Source organism: Cherax quadricarinatus, chromosome 35, assembly GCF_038502225.1.
Source record: "Cherax quadricarinatus isolate ZL_2023a chromosome 35, ASM3850222v1, whole genome shotgun sequence".
NCBI classification, from domain to species: domain Eukaryota; kingdom Metazoa; phylum Arthropoda; class Malacostraca; order Decapoda; family Parastacidae; genus Cherax; species Cherax quadricarinatus.
In genome coordinates, this window is record NC_091326.1 from 21311388 (window position 1) to 21325361 (window position 13974).

Consider the following 13974-nt stretch of genomic DNA (forward strand, 5'->3'; position numbering starts at 1 on the left):
CCACAAAACCTTTACCACCCTCCCTCCAATCTTTTCGAGGATGATCCCTACTGTTCCTTCCTTCCCCTACAGATTTTTTTTTTTTTTTTAACACATCGGCCGTCTCCCACTGAGGCAGGGTGACCCAAAAAGAAAATACTGTCATCATCATTCAACACTTTCACCTCACTCATACATAATCACTGTTTTTGCAGAGGTGCTCAGATACGACAGTTTAGAAGTCCCTCCAAACTGTCAGTATCCCAGACCCTCCTTTAAAGTGCAGGCATTGTACTTCCCATTTCCAGGACTCAAGTCTGGATAAATCCCTTCACTAAATATTATCCTGCTCACACTCCAACAGCTCATCAAGTCCCAAAAAACCATTCGTCTCCATTTACTCCTGTCTAACATGCTCACACACGCTTGTTGGAAGTCCAAGCCCCTCACCCACAAAACCTCCTTAACCCCTTCCCTCCAACCTTTTCGAGGATGACCCCTACCCCTCCTTCCTTTCCCTACAGATTTATACGCTCTCCAAGTCATTCTACTTTGATCCATTCTCTCTAAATGACCAAACCACCTCAGCAGCCCCTCTTCAGCCCTCTGACTATTACTTTTAGTAAATCCACACCTCCTCCTAATTGCCACACTCCAAATTCTCTGCATAATATTTACACCACACATTGCCCCTAGACAGGACAACTCCACTGCCTCCAGCTGCCTCCTCGCTGCTGCATTCACAACCCAAGCTTCACACGCATATAAGAGTGTTGGTACCACTATACTTTCATACATTCCCTTCTTTGCCTCCATAGATAACATTTTTTGTCTCCACAGATACCTCAACGCACCACTCGCCTTTTTGTCTTCATCAATTCTATGGTTAACCTTATCCTGCTGACAAGTCAACTCCCAAATATCTGAAAATATTCACTTCTTCCATACTCCCTCTCTTCAATATGGTATCCAATTTTTCTTCATTTAAATCACTTGATACCCTCATCACCTTACTGTTATCTATGTTCACTTTCAACTTTCTACCTTTACACACCCCGAACTCGTCCACTAACCTTTGTAACTGTTCTTTAGAATCTCCCATAAACACAGTTTCATCAGCAAAAAGTAACTGTATCAACTCCCATTTCGTACTTGATTCCCCATAATTTAATCCCACTCCTCTCCCCAACACCCTTCCATTTGCTTCGTTTACAACCCCATCTAAAAATATATTAAACAACCGTAGCGACATTACACATCCCTGTCTAAGACCTACTTTTACCAGGAAGTAATCTCCCCCTCACCTACACGCCCTAACCTGAGCCTCACTATCCTCATAAAAACTTTTTACAGCATTTAGTAAGTTACTACCTATTCCATACACTTGCGACTTCTGCCACATTGCACCCCTATCCACTCTGTCATATAAAAGATACGCTCTCCAAATCCTTCTACATTACAGTGGACCCCCGCCTTACGATATTAATCCGTTCCTGAGAGCTCATCATATGCCGAAATTATCGTAGGCGAATTAATTTTCCCCATAAGAAATAATGGAAATTAAATTAATCCGTTCAAGACACCCCAAAATATGAAAAAAAAAAAAATTTACCACATGAAATATTAATTTTAATACACAAACTGAAGAAGACATGCACAGTTAATTCCTTACTAAGAATAGAATACATGACACTTACCTTTATTGAAAATCTGGTGATGATTGATGGGATGGGAGGAGGGGAGAGTGTGGAAGTTGTTATTGTTTAGAAGGGGAATCCCCTTCCATTAGGACTTGAGGTATCAAGTCCTTTTCTGGGGTTACTTCCCTTCTTCTTTTAATGCCACTAGGACCAGCTTGAGAGTCACTGGACTTCTGTCGCACAACATATCTGTCCATAGAGCTCTGTACCTCTCATTCCTTTATGATTTGTCTAAAGTAGTTTACAACATTGTCATTGTAATAGTCAACCAGCACGGCTTGCAATAGCTGTGTGAGGGTGATTTTCATCCATAAAGGTTTGCAGTTCAACCCACTTTGCACACATTTCCTTAATCTCTTTTTTCAATTCCATACTAATTCTCACCCTTTTTACCACAGGGATGGCACTAGAAGCTTTATTGGGGTCCATGGTGACTTATTTTGCAGTAACAAGCACTAAAAACACTGGGATAATGTGAAATGTACCGAATGTATGCGTAGATGCGACTGCACTAGCTGGCTTGTAAACACTGGCGCTGAGGCCACACGTGGGACACGTCCTGGACGAATTACGTAAGGCGAGTTTTTTAGCATGAGGCGAGGCAAAATTTTTGCGTTAAAATGTATCGTATGGCGGATTTAACGTAACGCGATGCCATTGTAAGGCGGGGGTCCACTGTATTCCATTCTCTCAAAATGACCAAACCACCTCAACAATCCCTCTTCAGTCCTCTGACTAATACTTTTAATAAGTCCACACCTCCTAATTTCCACACTACGAATTCTCTGCATAATATTTAGACTACACATTGGATATTTTCTTTCTTTTTGGGTCACCCTATCTCAGTGGGAGATGGCCGACATGTTGAAAAAAAAAAAAATTGCCCTTAGACATACCATCTCCACTGACTCCAGCCTCCTCGCTGCAGCATTTACAACCCATGCTTCACACCCATGTAAGAGGGTTTGTACCACTATACTCTAGTACATTCCCTTCTTTTCCTTCATGTTACATATTTTTTGTCTTCACAGATACCTCAATGCCCCACTAACCTTTTTTCCTTCATCAGTTCTGTTGTTAACCTCATCCTTCATAAACCCATCCGTTGACGAGTCGGCTCCCAGATATCTGAAAAAATTAACTTCTTCCATACTCCCTCCCTCCCAGTGTGATATCCAGTTTTTCTTTATCTAAATCATTTGATACCCTCGTCACCCTACTCTTATCTATGTTCACTTTCAACACCCTTCCGAACTTGTCTACTATCCTTTGCGACTTTTCTATAGAATCTCCCAAAAGTAACTGTCATCTCCCATTTTGTATGTTTTCCCATAATTTAATCCCACTCCTCTCCCCAACACCCTAGCATTTACTTCTTTTACAACCCTATCTGTAAATATGTTAAACAACTTTGGTGACATTACACATCCCTGTCTTAAGGCCTACTTTTACTGGGATGTAATCACACTCTCTCCTACACACCCTAATCTGAGCCTCACTATCATAAAAACTCTTTACAGCATTTAGTAACTCACTACCTATTCCATGCATTTGCAACATATGCCACATTGCTCCCTGATCCACTCTTATCATATGCCTTTTCTAAATCTATAAATGCAGTGGAAACTTCCCTACCTTTAACTAAAATTGTTCACATATATACTTAAATGTAAGCACCTGATCTATACATCCCATACCCATTCTAAAGCCTCGTTGTTCATATGCAATCCTACTCTCTGACTTACCTCTGATTCTTTCACTAACAACCCTACCATACACTTTTCCTGGTATACTCAGTAAACTTCTTCTTTTTTTCAACACACCGGCTGTATCCCACTGAAGCAGGGTGGCCCAAAAGGAAAAACAAAAGTTTCTCCTTTTACATTTAGTAATGTATACAGAAGGGGTTACTAGCCCCTTGCTCCTGGCATTTTAGTCGCCTCTTGCAACATGCATGGCTTACGGAGGAAGAATTCTGTTCCACTTCCCCATGGGGGTAAGAGGAAATAAACAAGAAGAAGAACTAGTAAGAAAATAGAAGGAAACCTAGAGGGGTGTGTGTATATATATGCTTGTACATGTATGTGTAGTGTGACCTAAGTGTAAGTAGAAGTAGCAAGGCGTACCTGAAACCTTGCATGTTTATGAGACAAAAAAAGGACACAAGCAATCCTACTATCATGTAAAACAATTACAAGCTTTTGTTTTACACTCACTTGGCAGGACGGTAGTACAGTATTTCCCTGGGCGGTTGCTGTCTACCAACCTACTACCTATGACTCAGTAAACTTATTCCCTATAATTTTTACAATCTCTTTTATCCCCCTTTCCCTTATATAAAGGAATTATACATGCTCTCTGCCAATCCCTAGGTACCTTCCCCCTCTTTCATACATTTGTTAAACAAAAATGTCAACCACTCTAATACTATATCTTCCCCTGCTTTTAACATTTCTGTCATAATCCTGTCAATTCCAGCTGATTTACCCCCTTTCATTCTATGTAATGCCTCATTCACCTCCCCCACACTCACATCCTGCTCTTCTTCACTCCTAAAAGATGTTATACCTCCCTGGTCAGTGCATGATATTACTGCCTCTTTTCTCCATCGATACTTAAAAGTTCCTCAAAATATTCCCACCATCTTTACCCAGTATCTCCAGCTCCCCATCTATTAACTCCCCTACTCTGTTTTTAACTGACAAATCCATTCATTCCCTAGACTTTCTTAACTTGTTTATCTAACTCAATATTTTTTCTTATTCTTAGCAAAATTTCTTGACAGTGCCTTTCCCACTCTGTCATTTGCTCTCCTTTTGCACTCTCTCACCACTCTCTTCCCCTTTCTTTTACTCTCCGTATACTCTGCCCGTCTCATATCACTTCTGCTTTGTAAAAACCTCTCGTAAGCTACCCTTTTTTCTTTCATTGCACCCTTTGCCGCATCAATCCACCAATCACTCCTCTTTCCTCCTGCACCCACCCTCCTATAGCTGCAAATTTCTGCCTCACATTCTAGTACTGCATTTTTAAAATTATCCCATCCCTCTTCAACCCCCCCCCCCTTTCCCCTCCTACTTCCCATACTTGCTCTTATACTTCAGAAGACAACTGGACAAAAATTGGTTATATCTCACCCTAGCTTTCTCCTCCCTTAGTTTATAAACTTTCACCTCTCTCTTACTTATTGTTGCCATTTTCCTCTTACTCTAACATTTTTTAACACACTGGCCGTCTCCCACTGAGGCAGAGTGACCCGAAAAAGAAACACTTTCACCATCATTCACACTCTGGCTTGCCAGAGGTGCACAGATACAGCAGTTTAGATGTCACTCTAAACAGCAAATATCCCAAACCCCTCCTTTAAAGTGCAGGCATTGTACTTCCCACCTCCAGGACTCTAGTGTGGCTAACCGGTTTCTCTGAATCCCTTCACAAAATATTACCCTGCTTACACTCCAACAGCTCGTCAAGTCCCAAAAACCATTCATCTCCATTCACTCCTATCTAACATGCTCACACATACCTATTGTATGCCCAGGCTTATTACACAAAAAACCTTTACCTCCTCTCTGCATCCTTTCCTAGGACGACCCCTACCCCACCTTCCCTCCACTACAGGTTTATACACCCTCTAAGTCATTATATTTTGCTCCAGCCTCTCTAAATGACCAAACCATCTCAACAACCCTTCCTCAGCCCTCTGAATAATACTTTTAGGAACTCCACACCTCCTAATTTCCACACTATGAATTCTCATAATATTTATGCCACACATTGCCCTTAGACATGACATCTCCACTGCCTCCAGCTTCCTTCTCATTGTAACATTCACAACCCACGCCTCACACCCACATAAGAATGTTGGTACCACTATACTATCAAACATTCCTTTCTTTGCCTCTATGGATAAAGTTTTTTGTCTCCACAGATACCTCAATTCACCACCCACCTTTTTCCCTTCATCAATTCTATGATTAACTTCGTCCTTCATAAACCCATCCGCCAACACGTCCACTCCAAAGTATCAGAACACATTCACTTCTTCCATACTCCCTCCCTTCAATATGATATCCAATTTTTCCTTGCCTAACTTGTTTCATACCATCATCACCGTGCTCTTATCTATGTTCACTTTCGACTTCTTGTACAATTACAGTTTATTCTTTTATAGGGAAAGGGTTGTCCATATTCACATGACATACAACCTCAACGAAAGATGGAACTCTGCAAATTTTATATGATGGATTGTTGTGCAAAAAAGGATAAATGTCTGTACATGCACAAAGACTTTCCGTGTAAACATTACCATACGGGTGTCAGGTGCAAATCTGCTGAGAAGTGCAAGTTCAGCCATGATCATCTCTCTGAAGCAGCTCGCAATGTTCTCCTCAAGGTTGGTGAAGGCTTTATTTAAAGCTAATGAATATTAATTTAAGGAAACCTTCAATTTTGAGCCTTTATATGTAAATATAAAAAGAGTAAGAGGGGAGACAAAAAATGTAAAAAAAAAGGAGAATGAATCAACATACAATCTGTAGTTCTTGTAGTTTGCATTACAAAAGGCATGTCCAATTAATTTAAGTTGATTCCTTATATTTTTGTTTAGTTAAGCATTCTGATACTAGATTTTAGTAAATCTTTAGTAATATATAATACTGTATGGAAAAGACTTGGTAATTGTTCATTATTGCAATAGGTATTTTATAGAGTTCTTGCTGGATTCAAGATTTTGATGGTATAGAGCAGTGATATGCAGTAAAACCTCTTATTAATGGACCTCGCATTAATGGATTTCAGCAGTTTCTGACAAAATTGACAGGACAAGCACTCTAGTTATCAGACAAAATATACAAAAGTTTGTAACATTAAATTTTGTCTGTAGTGATAATGTCCAGTTGTCTTCTGATGTATAAGAGCAAGCTAGATGACTTAACGGTATGAGGCAGAACAATTACCTCCAGGACCTGCCATAGGATACCTTGCTTGGCCTGCTGGCCAGGTAGACAGGCCAAGCAGGCAAGCAGGTCAGGCAGGTGGGATGGCCAGGCAGGGAGGCAGACAAGTAAAGAAGGTCAATAGGCAGGCAGTCCTGCCAGGTGATACTGTAACACATGTACACAAATAACCTACATTTAAAGGTTTGGTATAAAAGGAATGTGCATAAAAATAAAGATGCAGCATCTAGTGTGGGTGTTGGAGGTGGGTGTTATGTCACCAGATCTCACCCCCTTGCCTTTGTTATCCTCAGTACTTTATTTATATCGTGTTTGTTTATACCAGTCTTCCACTTATATACATGTACCTCAATGATATCTCCCCTCATTCTGTGTCTCTCAAGAGAGTGAGGGTTCAAGGCTCTCAGTCAATCCTTGTATGAGAGATTCCTTATACAGTGGATTAATTTTGCCATTCTTCTCTGTTCTCTAATGCATTTATATCCATTCTGTAGTATGGCTACCAAAACTGAGCATTATAATCTAAGCGAAGCCTTACTAGTGATGTACAAAATAATTTTGTACTTACGTTACTTATACTTCTTGATATAAATCCAGGTAATCTGTTAGCTTTATTACACACACTTAGGCACTGTTGTCTTGGCTTCAGATTTCTGCTTACTATGGCTCCTAAGTCAAGACTGAAAAGGTGTGGTGATGCTGACAGTAGTATGTAAAACCTTATGCCTGGAGTTTAGGAAAAATCTAATTTCATGAGAGGAAGGTATAGCCCCTGTCTTATAGAGGTCGATTTATAGCTGTTGATATACAGGAATTAAATCTTGCTACACGACTCTACATTTGACAGTAAAAGAATATACAGTACTGTATATGCATAAATTCTTTTTCATTAATATCAAAAGTAAGTATTTTGCTTGACATTTCTCAGTAAGAGATTTCATTGTGAGCATTTTTTCCAGCACATAGAGTTGGCTCCAAAAGACATCCTAGGTGACTTTCCTCGCCTGACTAAAGAAGCGGCTCAACTTGTAGTATCGATTACCGAGGCACATCGCAGAGGCTCTCCGATGGATGTTGAAAATATACCTGGTGTTATGGAAATAAAGGGCAGAGGTTTTAAGTGTAAGTATAAAAGGAATTCCTTGTGCAATTTTGCAGGTTTCTTGATGAGCTACAAAATAAATCAGTATTTTAAGCATTCCAGGTTAGCCATGTATACAGCCTCTCCTCAATTACCGACATACTCCTGTGCCGAAGATTGAGACACTTATGCAGCATATGGGAATCTTTATTCAGGAAACGTTTCGCCACGCAGTGGCTTCATCAGTCCAATACAAAGAGGAAGGCGTAAGGAGAGGAGGAGAATGAGGTAATCAGTCCCTCAACCTGGAGTCGATGTGTTCAGTCCATCAATCTTGTAGAATGTACAGCATAGGGCCGTAGACGTGGCTTATATACTGTAGTGAGGTGACGTGAAGCAGTTGGAGGCGTGTAGTGAGGTGCCGAAAACTCGGAGTTACAACGAGCTCTCCCCAACGAGTTGGCAGTATATGCTGTATGAGAACTTGGGTCATGGAAACGGGCAGTGCAGCATCTCAATGTCAAGCATCTCAATCTCCTTCCTACAGCCATTTAGTACACTAACTTTCAAAGTTTTCAAGATTACATATTAAAAAGTTGTACTTTATTGTGCACCCCATAGTACAAGATAGAAGTGCAGCAGCATTTGGAAGAGGAAAAACAGGAGGAAAATGGAAGAAGTTCATTGTAAAGGAGTTAGTGATGGGTCTCAGTATCAAGCAATCTCCAAGACTACATATTTTGTAGAAGCATGATAAAGATGCCTAAGATGACTGTGAAACAGAAACCTGTAACTGTTTTGCATGATGGTAGGATTGCTGGTGTCTTTTTCTGTCTCAAACACGCTAGATAACAGGGATATCTTGCTACTCCAACTTACACTTTGGTCACACTTCACAGACATGCACATGCATATATATATACATACATCTAGGTTTTTCTCCTTTTTCTACATAGCTCTTGTTCTTCTTTATTTCTTCTATTGTCCATGGGGAAGTGGAAAAGAATCTTTCCTCCATAAGCCATGCGTGTCGTATGAGGCGACTAAAATGCCGGGAGCAATGGGCTAGTAACCCCTTCTCCTGTAGACATTTACTAAAAAAGAGAAGAAGAAAAACTTTATAAAACTGGGATGCTTGAATGTGCGTGGATGTAGTGCAGATGACAAGAAACGGATGATTGCTGATGTTATGAATGAAAAGAAGTTGGATGTCCTGGCCCTAAGCGAAACAAAGCTGAAGGGGGTAGGGGAGTTTCGGTGGGGGGAAATAAATGGGATTAAATCTGGAGTATCTGAGAGAGTTAGAGCAAAGGAAGGGGTAGCAGTAATGTTGAATGATCAGTTATGGAAGGAGAAAAGAGAATATGAATGTGTAAATGCAAGAATTATGTGGATTAAAGTAAAGGTTGGATGCGAAAAGTGGGTCATAATAAGCGTGTATGCACCTGGAGAAGAGAGGAATGCAAAGGAGAGAGAGAGAGATTTTGGGAGATATTAAGTGAATGTATAGGAGCCTTTGAACCAAGTGAGAGAGTAATTGTGGTAGGGGACCTGAATGCTAAAGTAGGAGAAACTTTTAGAGAGGGTGTGGTAGGTAAGTTTGGGGTGCCAGGTGTAAATGATAATGGGAGCCCTTTGATTGAACTTTGTATAGAAAGGGGTTTAGTTATAGGTAATACATATTTTAAGAAAAAGAGGATAAATAAGTATACAAGATATGATGTAGGGCGAAATGACAGTAGTTTGTTGGATTATGTATTGGTAGATAAAAGACTGTTGAGTAGACTTCAGGATGTACATGTTTATAGAGGGGCCACAGATATATCAGATCACTTTCTAGTTGTAGCTACACTGAGAGTAAAAGGTAGATGGGATACAAGGAGAATAGAAGCATCAGGGAAGAGAGAGGTGAAGGTTTATAAACTAAAAGAGGAGGCAGTTAGGGAAAGATATAAACAGCTATTGGAGGATAGATGGGCTAATGAGAGCATAGGCAATGGGGTCGAAGAGGTATGGGGTAGGTTTAAAAATGTAGTGTTAGAGTGTTCAGCAGAAGTTTGTGGTTACAGGAAAGTGGGTGCGGGAGGGAAGAGGAGCGATTGGTGGAATGATGATGTAAAGAGAGTAGTAAGGGAGAAAAAGTTAGCATATGAGAAGTTTTTACAAAGTAGAAGTGATGCAAGGAGGGAAGAGTATATGGAGAAAAAGAGAGTGGTGAAGCAATGTAAAAAGAGAGCAAATGAGAGAGTGGGTGAGATGTTATCAACAAATTTTGTTGAAAATAAGAAAAAGTTTTGGAGTGAGATTAACAAGTTAAGGAAGCCTAGAGAACAAATGGATTTGTCAGTTAAAAATAGGAGAGGAGAGTTATTAAATGGAGAGTTAGAGGTATTGGGAAGATGGAGGGAATATTTTGAGGAATTGTTAAATGTTGATGAAGATAGGGAAGCTGTGATTTCGTGTATAGGGCAAGGAGGAATAACATCTTGTAGGAGTGAGGAAGAGCCAGTTGTGAGTGTGGGGGAAGTTCGTGAGGCAGTAGGTAAAATGAAAGGGGGTAAGGCAGCCGGGATTGATGGGATAAAGATAGAAATGTTAAAAGCAGGTGGGGATATAGTTTTGGAGTGGTTGGTGCAATTATTTAATAAATGTATGGAAGAGGGTAAGGTACCTAGGGATTGGCAGAGAGCATGCATAGTTCCTTTGTATAAAGGCAAAGGGGACAAAAGAGAGTGCAAAAATTATAGGGGGATAAGTCTGTTGAGTGGTAAAGTGTATGAGGAATAGACTGTTATTATGGGTTATAATTGAAAGAATTAGAGGTAAGACAGAATGTAGGATTGCGGATGAGCAAGGAGGTTTTAGAATTAAAAGTAAGACAATTAGCAGATTTAAAAGGTAAATGTATGGAAGTAGATAAGGTAAAGAGTACCTGGAGGGATTGGCAGATGAGCATGCATAGTTCCTTTGTATAAAGGCAAAGGGGACAAAAGAGAGTGCAAAAATTATAGGGGGATAAGTCTGTTGAGTATACCTGGTAAAGTGTATGGTAGAGTTATTATGGAAAGAATTAAAAGTAAGACGGAGAATAGGATAGCAGATGAACAAGGAGGCTTTAGGAAAGGTAGGGGGGGTGTGGACCAGGTGTTTACAGTGAAACATATAAGTGAACAGTATTTAGATAAGGCTAAAGAGGTCTTTGTGGCATTTATGGATTTGGAAAAGGCGTATGACAGGGTGGATAGGGGGGCAATGTGGCAGATGTTGCAAGTGTATGGTGTAGGAGGTAGGTTACTGAAAGCAGTGAAGAGTTTTTATGAGGATAGTGAGGCTCAAGTTAGAGTACATAGGAAAGAGAGAAATTATTTCCCAGTAAAAGTAGGCCTTAGACAAGGATGTGTGATGTCACCGTGGTTGTTTAATATATTTATAGATGGGGTTGTAAGAGAAGTAAATGCGAGGGTCTTGACAAGAGGCGTGGAGTTAAAAGATAAAGAATCACACATAAAGTGGGAGTTTTCACAGTTGCTCTTTGCTGATGACACTGTGCTCTTGGGAGATTCTGAAGAGAAGTTGCAGAGATTGGTGGATGAATTTGGTAGGGTGTGCAAAAGAAGAAAATTAAAAGTGAATACAGGAAAGAGTAAGGTTATGAGGATAACAAAAATATTAGGTGATGAAAGATTGGATATCAGATTGGAGGGAGAGAGTATGGAGGAGGTGAATGTATTCAGATATTTGGGAGTGGACGTGTCAGCGGATGGGTCTATGAAGGATGAAGTGAATCATAGAATTGATGAGGGGAAAAGGGTGAGTGGTGCACTTAGGAGTCTGTGGAGACAAAGAACTTTGTCCTTGGAGGCAAAGAGGGGAATGTATGAGAGTATAGTTTTACCAACACTCTTATATGGGTGTGAGGCATTGGTGATGAATGTTACAGCGAGGAGAAGGCTGGAGGCAGTGGAGATATCATGTCTGAGGGCAATGTGTGGTGTGAATATAATGCAGAGAATTCGTAGTTTGGAAGTTAGGAGGAGGTGCGGGATTACCAAAACTGTTGTCCAGAGGGCTGAGGAAGGGTTGTTGAGGTGGTTCGGACATGTAGAGAGAATGGAGCGAAACAGAATGACTTCAAGAGTGTATCAGTCTGTAGTGGAAGGAAGGCGGGGTAGGGGTCGGCCTAGGAAAGGTTGGAGGGAGGGGGTAAAGGAGGTTTTGTGTGCGAGGGGCTTGGACTTCCAGCAGGCGTGCGTGAGCGTGTTTGATAGGAGTGAATGGAGACGAATGGTTTTTAATACTTGACGTGCTGTTGGAGTGTGAGCAAAGTAACATTTATGAAGGGGTTCAGGGAAACCGGAAGGCCGGACTTGAGTCCTGGAGATGGGAAGTACAGTGCCTGCACTCTGAAGGAGGGGTGTTAATGTTGCAGTTTAAAAACTGTAGTGTAAAGCACCCTTCTGGCAAGACAGTGATGGAGTGAATGATAGTGAAAGTTTTTCTTTTTCGGGCCACCCTGCCTTGGTGGGAATCGGCCAGTGTGATAATAAAAAAAAATAAAAATAAATTATTTGGGGAAGTATTGAAAGGTGGGCGATGGGGGAGGGCGGGGAGGGATAAAAAAAAAAAAAGTAACTACGACCCTTACAGAGAACGTTTTGCGCCTGAAGGGTAACTGTAGAAGATCACTTATCCTGTCACCATTAATAATGAATGGATTGAAAGGATTTTCACAGCAAACATAAAACTGAATGTTTTAATTTCGTGTGGTGACATTTTTAAAGTATCAGTAAGGGATGATTTCTCGATTAGCAACGAATTCATTTACCGACATGGTCTTAGGAACGGAACTCCATTGGTAAGTAAGGAGAGGCTGTAGATTGGTACCTTGACTTACGAGTTTAATTCGTTCTGTGACCGAGCTCGTAATTCAGTTTGCTCGTATATCAAACCAATTTTCCTGATTGAAATTAATTGAAATGCCATTAATTCATTCCAGCCCCCAAAAAACCACTCCAATTTTTTTGTTATGGGTTTTTAAATAAGAAAAATATATTTATAGATAAGAAGTGATTTTTGCCTTTTTTGCCAGGTCCCAGTAATGTTTTAGAAATGCTGGAGTATGTATGAAACTCCTTGAAGCACTGTGTAAGACTGTCACTCCACTGCTGACAGTGCAGCAGTGGAGTGACATTTGATGATCATGCACTGCATTGGCTTTATTTTTCACTGTTACTCATAAACATGTCTGTCTATCTGTTTCTGTCTGTCTGTTTCTGTCTGCCTATTTGTCTGTCTAGCTCTATGTTTATCTCTGTCTTTGCTTGTCTGTCTTTCTGTCTGCCTGTGTTTCTGTCTTCCTTTCTCTCTGTCTCAGAGAGAGAGCCACTCATTAAACCAATAGGTATTACACACGATGCAGAGTCGTCATGTCTGATTCCTGAACAAGTGAAAATGTGCATTACTTGCCAGTCATGCTTATTATGCCTTAGATCTACAAGCACAGTATAGCACTTTGTCTGGATTTTTTGGGTTGCACTAGGTAATTTACACTATGTATAACTATTTATATGTAGCTGTGGGATAGAGACAGAGATAGATACAGACAGACAGAAGGAGATAGAGACAGCCAAAGCAAATCAGCCAGTCACCAACCAGCCAGCCGGCCTGCCGAACATGTATTACACGTGTTTCAGAATTGTTTCTCTGTACTTAGGGCATACATTATAGAACATTCTGGCAGGATGACACTAACTATGGTATCAAAATTCGAAGGATGCTACACATTGGTTATTATAGAGGTTTTTGATATTTCCTTGGTATCTGCTGCAAGTGGCAGCACATCTGAAGCTCACTCGTAACTCAGATTTTGGGTTGCTATTCGAAGCAAAAAATCAACCAAGTGACGTCTTGTAACTCGGAAAACTCGTAAGTTGGGGCACTTGTAAGTCAAGGTACCACCGTACTTGAAATCCCTGATATGTTCTTTGAAAACTAAAATGCCCTTGAATTTTTTTAAATAATTGAATGTCCTCACCTCATTGTTAAATTATATATCATTTGAGCAGTGTCATCTGCATGAATAAGGTAATTTAGTAATTCATATAGTGCACCTCTTTATTTAACTGGCTCTTGGAAAAGAGATGGGAAAACTTGTGTAGGAAATGATGTAGTTTACTCTTTGTATTTTTTTACCTCATTAATGTAACAGAATTTTGTATTATTTGGCCATAGAAGAGATGGGAGTAAAATAGATTTT

At 40.3% G+C, this 13974-nt stretch overlaps 1 protein-coding gene across 3 annotated transcripts in view; it reads left to right on the forward strand.

Moving 5' to 3' along the window:
• su(sable) (suppressor of sable) overlaps positions 1-13974 on the forward strand; it is a 109718-nt gene that overhangs the window by 46566 nt on the left and 49178 nt on the right. For all 3 annotated transcript variants that reach the window (XM_070091437.1, XM_070091439.1, XM_070091438.1), the window contains 2 exons: positions 5854-6075; positions 7597-7759. In XM_070091437.1, the coding sequence (XP_069947538.1) occupies positions 5854-6075; positions 7597-7759 (385 nt within the window). The remainder of the gene's footprint in view (positions 1-5853; positions 6076-7596; positions 7760-13974) is intronic.